Genomic DNA, 8,773 nt, shown 5'->3' on the forward strand with positions numbered 1-8,773 from the left:
TTTTATATTATTTTAAATAAAATAATATAAATATTTTAAATTAAAATAATAATAATAATAAATAATTTCATGTCAATTCAAAACACAAAACCCGATTTTTGTATCTCAGGTTATCAGGTCAACCAAAAGACGTCCCGAACATGACACAAATTTTTTTCGTTTCGGGTTTGGATCGACCCGATTTTTTACAAACCCGGAATACTCAAACCCGAACCTGAAAAATTTCAGGTCGAACGGGTTTAATTTTTTGGGTCGGGTTTATTTTGACACCCTTACCTATCTATGTGTTTTGTTTTTATATTACCTATTATTGGTTTATTTTTAACTTGTAAATCCAATTTTGCGGGCAAGAATCATGTGTGGTCATCCTACATTGTACTTTCATAATATAGATTGACTAAACGTGGTTTAGTCCCTCCTTCCCCTAAAATAACATGAAGCCTCTTAAATTCTTACAAGTAATCAAGTAATACAAAAACCATGGACAAGAGAAGAAAATATACCACCATGTCCTCTAAATATTACCTCTAATTCATGAAGTTTTCTCGAGGATCACGCACCAATTTGATTTGTCGTAGAATTTGTCAACAATGACAGCACCATCCATACCGGACACTAACCTGCACCGTGTAATCGAAATAATGCATATAAGATTAAGTGGAAGACAATTTTCATTTCACTAAACATTAATGTGGTGTGATGTGATGTGATGTGCTACCTTTCTAGTTCACCTTCGCTGAAAACATGATAATATCTATCGTATACCACTGCACCTTTCTTGTCATCTTTCCTCGCAAAGCCACTTGCCACAGCATCAGCAGATGCGCCGCTTATTTCTGCACGATGGTAAGGTAAGTGCCATGGTACAAAATATTCTTGCTGGTTTTTACGAATACCTTCTTCACTCCTAGATTCATCTAAGGGATCATCACCATTCCTTGTTGCAGATCCTTCTTTCGACTGCTCTTCAGAAGAGTTCTCCTCCATCTCCGGGATGCTTTCCAAGGATATTGATGATGGGCTACGGATTCGAGGGCTGCCAGGTCCGATCCATTCTTCCAAGTACTTCTGTGTTAGAGGTGTCCATTTGTTAACCAATGATTTGTCCTCTTGTTCCCTAGCCCAAACTGTGATCAAAACAAGGCCCCCGGTTTTCACAACACGAATTAGTTCTTCTACTGCTTTCTTTCGCCGGCTTTCTGTGCTCAGGTGATGTAATACTGCAATAGATATTGATGCATCACCATAGCCGGTGCGGTAAGGAAGATTTACAGCATCAGCTACCAACACCTCATGCCCTTTGTCAGCACATATAGAAATAAGCGCAGAACTAATATCACATCCAACAAAATAGCAGTTTGGATTCAAACCCAAATATTTCCCATTCCCGCATCCGGCATCTAAGATAAGTGACCCTGTCGGCAAAGAGTTTAAGAATCCCTGGACTTTGGGCCACTTAGCAAACCGAGTAGAACTGAAGTGAGGAGCGATAGCATCATAAACATGATGGACATACTTCTTCTCTATTTCTGGTGTCGCCTGAACTTTGGAGGATAAACATACCGGACCACTCTTTGCCGTTATGGGAGGTAAAACTGGCAATTTTTCCTCAGGAGTAACAGAAGAACCCGAAGAAATATCAATTCCATCTTCTTTCATATTGCAAAAATCTCTCAAAAATTTAAAGGAAGCAATTGTAGCAGAGAAAGCCTGGATTTCTTCGATAGCAAATGTCCTTGGTCTTCTACCAATTAGAAACATCAGAGCATGCCATCGCAACTAGGCCTAATTCCGTATGCAAACATTTCCAAAATGTAACTCAGAACCCTATTGAGACTGCAACTAATAGTTGTTTGTTTATTTCTTTTCAATTTTTTTAACACATTTGAATAAGCAAGTCTTTCTAATTCCACAGAAGAGAACAACAATTATCACAAATGAAAATCAAAGCAAAATATGTAACCTGATTTAGCTATCATTTCTTAAACTTCAAATTTAATCAGTCCATATTGAACTATACGACCTATAGCTAATAATGGTGGAACTGAACCTGAGGCTGTAAAAAGATTATTCATTCCACTTCCTTGGGGATCGACATAAACAGAATCAAAGTAGCATTGCCAGGCATCTCCATGAAGAATTAACAAAATTATTGTTCATAAATCCAATCGACATTGACGAAACGCACAAGATATAGGTAAGCATAACAATTTAAATCTTCAATAAAAATAAAACCATCCCAATTTAGGGCTGCATTTCATAGTAATTCATTTCAATCTCCATTATTACACACCAAAAACAGCGAGATAGTGCATTGCAAATAGTTCAAATAAGTCTCCCATCGCTCTGACTCTCAACAACGCGCATATCCAACTGTTATATCTATTTAATGTTTTCTACAAAGCCCTAGGTTTCCAATCCTCTACTCATATATCAACTATCCCTACCTGTGAAACTCACAAAAAATAATTAAATAGCAAACAGAAAGATAAAGTGAAGCCATCTCTTTTGGCTTCAACGAAGCGGTAAGCACCAGAGTAACTCAACCTCCAAGCAAATGAAAAACGAAGCACATAGGATTCAACTTCCACAATAAACAACGATAAAATAGCTATTAAAACGATAAGCAATCAGAGAAAAACGAAAACTTACGATTTCAGTGAACGGACAAGAAGAGATCGGCGGCCGGCAGCTTCCGATCGGAATGGAGACGAGAAGAGGACTGGCGAGTGAGGTGATTTTGACCCGTAAGCGCAAGTCGGCCCATTTTGAATTACATGGGCCCCACCCAAATCAGATTTGGTCATTTTTTATAGGCCTCTTTTTTCGTCTTATTAATACCCCCATGAGGAATTTCTGAATAATAGTGACTTATATTCCCCATTCAAACTACTCGTTTGAATATTTGTAATATATTAAAAAATAATAAAATTTTATTAGTCAGTAAAAATGTGTAAAATTATTTTAATATTTCATCATTTATATTTTATATATGTAATAGTATATTTGTGATTGTATACACCCAAACAATTAATTGGGGCCGACTTTGTGTAGATGCAATTCAAGGACATTAATATATGGTCCAAAATAGCAGTCGGACCTTCTGACTCGTATAGTCTATTGTTCAAGGAGGTCCAGCTCGATTTGAAGCAGACCAACGGAGGCAAAAAAGTTAAAGAAGTTGTTAGAAAGTTATTGGAGTTGTTGGAAAAAAACGTGGGGATAAAAGTTTATCCAAATAATTCAAAAACAAAATAAATATCCAAGAGTAGAACCAGAGGAACACGTCATTCACCATGTGATCTTCTTCTTTTTCGTTATTTTCTCTGCAATTTTTCTATTCTTGTAATTTTTTCAGATTTTTACAGTTTTCTTCAATTAATTCAAATTTAATTTCTAGCTTTCGTTCTTGTTTTATCTTCTTCTTTCTTCGTCAAATTTTTCAGTTATCGCAAGATAGCCCGGATCCTTTCTTGAGGAGGCCGGGGAACCCTACAATTAAATCAATTCTGAAAGGCTTTTCCGATTAAGCCGTCAGTGGCAATTTTTTTACGATAACAGATTGGCACGTTCAGTGGGACACCGACGTCTCGTTACTTTTACATGCAACTTCGGAAGAAAATTGATGCCGCCGACGGCTGCAGATATGTTTAAAAACAAAGGAATCATCGTCGATTCGTCATCGTGCCCTGCGCAACATGTTGCCCCACGTGACGAGGCTTCCGCGGCTGCTGGAAGGCCCGACCAGATCATTAATCTTCCAGCCAACGTTTTTCAGGAGCAGATTTGTGAGGAAATTCGGTCATCCATTCACGGATCCACCCTGGATCTATCTCAGTACATTATCGACATTCTGAAACCCGCCACTCAGAACGAGTTTGCGATGCTTCTGGAGAAAGAAACTCGAAAAAGCAAGGCTTGGAAGGTCGATTCCAGCCATCCAGAGATTTGGCCTCCCGCAAGCCTTACAACCAGCTGCGCAGCAGATCTTACCTCCCAGCCACTTAAATATGGACATGTTACTCTGTTAGGTAGGGGTTTCGGATCTGGAGGACCTCTGATCACTATCTAGAAGGTTAGAGAATCTCAGGCGTCGGCCGGGCAGACCTCTTTTGGGCCGCCTCCAACCGTCAGATTTGGGATGACCTTCAGATCAGTTCCATTAATACCATATGAGCAAAATAATCCCCTATTTGCTGGAAATACTTTCAGTACCCTAGTCACCACTCTAGGCCTTCGAAGAAACCTAATGGCCGGATAAGAGACTTCCAATGCATGGAGGGCAGGTCCGACAACGATTCCAGCACCTTCCTTGGTCCCAAAGCCTTCTGAAATGACTTGGGAACTAAAGGGACCAGTCCCAACACCATCCTGATACACTGGGGGAGAGAGAGCTGTTGGGAAAGGTCGATTTGCTGCTGGTTCCGGGCTACAACAAACCTACGAATATCCTGCCCAACCAGCCCCCGAAAATACACTATTGCAACAGGTTCCAGTTCTTAGAGAACCTACGGAAGGCCCCCGAGTTCGTTTCTCACAACGGGGACCTACTCATTAAGCTTTTCCGCAACCGGCGTTACACAATCCACCGTCCATTCAGGCAGCTTCCGAACAGCTTGGGAGGCAGGCAGAGACGGTGCCGCTCCCACATCCCATCATAAATCCACAGATAATCAAAGATGCGATTCATAGGATATATGGCGATCGGAAAAGCAAGGATTCGGTCGAGCAGTTCTTGAAACAATTCAGGAGCGCAGAAACTAGGTGCCAAGTTCGTGTACCAGAGGACCAGGTGGTGAATATGGCAATAAATAACATGACGCACTAGCTGTGTGACAGCCTGGCTATTCAGGAATGTCACGACTTTTGGCAGTCGATGTCCAAAGCTGTGAAGGCCGAACAACCCTTCAAAGAAGCTCAAACGACCCGAAATCAAAAGTTTCGGAGTGGTAATCATTGCGTGTTTGCCCAAGAAGGGGTTGCCGACGTCGACGAGGAGCAAGAGGAGACCTTCTTGGCTGAAATTTTGCAGGGGAAGGCATATATACATGCCCGGCTCTTAAGCCACCTTGACGGAATGAGATGAATCTGAAGGTATCTTACTCATTTGACATCGCGAAGACGGAACAGATTTTTAACTGCTTGCTAAAAGACAACCAGCTCCGCCTTAAAGAAGGTCACAAAATGCCGGCCGAAGAGGAGGTGAATGGAAAATTATTTTGTATGTGGCATAGAGTATATGACCATCAGATCGGGAACTGTATTTCCTTCCGAAATGCGGTCCAGAAAGCCATCAAAGAATGCCGCCTCAAGCTGGCCGAAAAACCTGACATGGAAATAGACACGGAGCCGTTCCCCATGCTGACAAACGTTGTCGGAGTACGTCGAGCCAGGTCCAGAAAGACAAATTCGGGGTTTGGAGCAGATGATAGGAGAACAGACCTTCAAAAACCAGTGTTTGAAAGGCTTTGAAGGTCGATCACACCTCCGAGAAGAAGTTTGGTGTGGGACATACTTTCCCCCACGAATACAATCGCGGAAGTAAGCTTTGAAAAGGGAGGCGAGGTTTGGCGATTAACCTCCATAGATCAGGTGGTAATCACACCCCATCAGACCCGTCATCCTGGGAAGGCTTCAGACGACGGGAGCTGGACAAGGAACCGGAAGGAGTAGGTGATGCAACCTCCTACTAGGATTCAAAAAAGGAGGATGCAGCGACAACGCTTGGCCGCTATCCTTTCCCAAAAGAACCAGGTTGGGGTGCAGCAGGCTGATGACCACCAAAGTCAGGCCGGAGGGCAATAGGCCCAGGGCTCAGAATGAGCTGTTGCTGAAAGGCCAAAGCTTGATCGGAAGGACCTTCGTCACCAGCTTTAGGCCCAAAAGAAATGAAGACCAAAAGGAGTTCTTGCAAGGGTTGAACACCCTAATGAACCTTACTTTACTGTGACACTCGGGGAATACCAGATTCAAAAAGATAAGCCGATGATCGGTGCCCTTGATTGCAATGAGGCGATGGAGGCTAGCTTGGACATTATTGCCTCCGACCTCAAACGAGTTTCGTGCTGTGAAGGAGATCTCAAGGTCAACATAGTAGGGGTGCTACATCAGGAATACGAAGCCCCTCATGTCCAACCCGATTATCTTCAGAGGGATGTGATGTTGGAAGGAGCTGGTCCATTATATTGGGTAAAGCATGATTCCGACATTCCGAAAGAAAGTCCGGAACCAGTAAATTTTCAGAAGTTGGCGGACGAAAATACGCGCCACTTGGAACCCTTATTCCTCATAGTACATTTTGATGGGCGGACGATCAGCAAGGTCCTAGTCGATCGAGGAGCTTCCGCCAACGTTATGACATTGTCCACTCTAAGAAAAATCAATAAAAACATAAAAGATCTCGTCCCGAAAACCATGCAAATGACCGACTTCACCAGAAATGCGCATACGGCAGCATGCGTGTTGGTGGAGAAATCGACGGTCGGAACAAGGGCGGACCAGATGGCTTTCTTCGTCAGTGAAGGAAAACCAACTTATTCAGCCATTCTCGGGAGGGATTTGATCCACACTACCCAGTGCGTCCCTTCAACATTGCACCAAAAAGTTATATTTTGGAACAGAGACCAAATCGAGACGGTAGAGGCCGAAGCTGATCCAGCTATAGAGGTGCATTCCGAGAGGTTGTTTATTATTCCCTCTATGTACACCCGATGTCCATGATACTGAAGGACGTTGGAATGAGGAAAAAATGCAATCTAACCATGAAGGGGTTTAAAATCGAAGTCGAGGCCGACGCACCGCCTAATAACTCAGGTATTTATCATGTCTGACATCCTGATTTTACAGGATTTGGAGGCAAAAACAGGCAGGTCCGAAAAGGGTGTTCCTTCACCGATTCGAAGAGCTGCTCCACCTTTCGAAGCGCAGGACCCGTTGGAGAAGATTAACCTGGGGGATGAGGCAACCTCTCGGATGATGCAGATCAGCGTCTGGCTGAATGTCGAGAAGAAGGAGCAGGGCTTGCCCCAAGAGCTTGATGCCCTGCCCGAAGAGAGACTGCAGGCACTCTAACGCACTCGACATCAAAAGAAGAAGGCCGAATCGACTTTCCAGAAGCGTGTGAGGTCTCAGACTTTTCAGAAAGGTGACATGGTCTGGATGGCCCCAAAGATGCGAAGTTAGGGAGATGGTCTCCCACATGGGAAGGACTATTTATTGTATTAGCCAAGTCATCCAATGACGTGTATAGGTGGAAAACATCTAAAAAGATTTTATCCTTCTCTTTGAGAGCTGAAAGGAAGGCATGGTCAGCTGTTCGTCGAATGCGATCTTGCGGAAAGAGGAAAAACAGATGGACAAGCCGAGTAACTTTTAACAAAATTATCCAGATTACAAGTTAACTTTTGTCGGGATAATTTAGTGGGGGGCATTTGTATGCACCCAAACAATTAATTGGGGCCGACTCAGCGTAGGTGCAGTCCAAGGACATTCGCGGCCCAACATACGACGCAAAGTAACAGTCGGACCTTCTGACCTGTCTAGCCCATCGTTCAAGGATGTCCAACTCGACTTGAAGCAGTCCAACGGATACAAGAAGGTCAAAGAAATGGTTAGAAAGTTGTTGGAGTTGTTGGAAAAAACGTGGGGATGAAGGTTTATCCAAATAATTCAAAAACAAAATAAATATCCAAGAGTAGAACTAAAGGGACATGTCATTCACCATGTGATCTTCTTCTTCTTCTTCATTATTTTCTCTGCAATTTTTTCATTTTTGTAATTTTTCCGGATTTTTACAGTTTTCTTCAATTAATTCTAATTTAATTTCTAGCTTTCGTTCCTGTTTTACCTTCTTCTTTCTTTGTCAATTTTTTCGGTTATCGCGAGATAGCCCAGATCCTTTTTTGAGGAGGCCAGGAACCCTACAATTAAATCAATTCTGCCAGGTTTTTCCGATTAAGCCGTCGCTGACGATTTGTTTATGACAACAATAATTTATATAAAAAAATAAAATATTTTAATACTAGTATGTGATTATTTTTAATATAATAAAATATAAATAATTTTGAATGAACTGACCAAAATAGTAAAAAAAATGTACTTGCACCTAGAAATAGGGGGAGTATTTATTACTATATCTCATGTAATTTAGATGTGGTACTGCATACATGAGAATTTAATTAAAGTATAATTAGTAAGTAATTAAAAAGTATATTAATAAAAGTAGTTATTGTATAGTAAAAATAATTATAGATTAATATTAAGATAACTAAATATTTTAATTAAGATTAAAAAAATTATAAAATATAAAATTTAAAATGTGATTAAAGTGTATAATTATATTTACAAAAAAGAAAATGACAAATTACGGGGGACGGAGAAAATAGGAAATAGGGACAAATTATGCGCGACGGAGGAAGTATTATTCTCACATCTTGGGTGTGTTTGTTTTGTATTTTGGTTTGAATAAAAAAATATTACGTGAGGTATAAGGAATTGTGTAGGTAATAAAAAAAAAAGTGTATAGTATATTAATTTTTTTTGAGAAAATGTGTTATGTGGAAAGTCGAGGGCAATGCAATGGGGGCTATACGGGTCTTTGGTATTATAAAATATGCGGACATCAGTATAAAATATATTTATGCAATCCGTCAATAAAATTGGTGTCTCTTCTCCCGGATTATAAATTTCCCTCTCAAGAAATTCTATACAATTGCCTAATAGAGCGATTCGACATCGGATTTGATACATTAAAAAAAATTATAAAATTTTATTA

General features: G+C 40.9%; 1 protein-coding gene across 5 annotated transcripts; it reads right to left on the reverse strand.

Moving 5' to 3' along the window:
- Nucleotides 1-335: 335 nt before the first annotated feature.
- On the reverse strand, nucleotides 336-2,822 carry LOC127253844 (tRNA (carboxymethyluridine(34)-5-O)-methyltransferase). 5 transcript variants are annotated; one of them, XM_051278629.1, is made up of 4 exons: nucleotides 2,653-2,822; nucleotides 897-1,744; nucleotides 719-836; nucleotides 336-620 (listed from the first exon to the last, which is right to left on the reverse strand). In XM_051278629.1, exons 1-4 carry the CDS (start codon nucleotides 2,805-2,807, stop codon nucleotides 533-535), a joined length of 1,209 nt encoding a protein of 402 aa, XP_051134586.1. In that variant the 5' UTR covers nucleotides 2,808-2,822; the 3' UTR covers nucleotides 336-532. The 5 variants fall into 5 exon arrangements, with proteins under 5 accessions (XP_051134586.1, XP_051134585.1, XP_051134584.1 ...); XM_051278628.1 differs by having other exon boundaries at nucleotides 341-620; nucleotides 719-1,741; XM_051278627.1 differs by having other exon boundaries at nucleotides 341-620; nucleotides 719-1,744.
- Between the last annotated feature and the right edge of the window lie 5,951 nt (nucleotides 2,823-8,773).

The sequence above is a fragment of the Andrographis paniculata genome, unplaced genomic scaffold, assembly GCF_009805555.1.
Source record: "Andrographis paniculata isolate CXL003 unplaced genomic scaffold, ASM980555v1 Contig51END, whole genome shotgun sequence".
NCBI lineage: Eukaryota > Viridiplantae > Streptophyta > Magnoliopsida > Lamiales > Acanthaceae > Andrographis > Andrographis paniculata.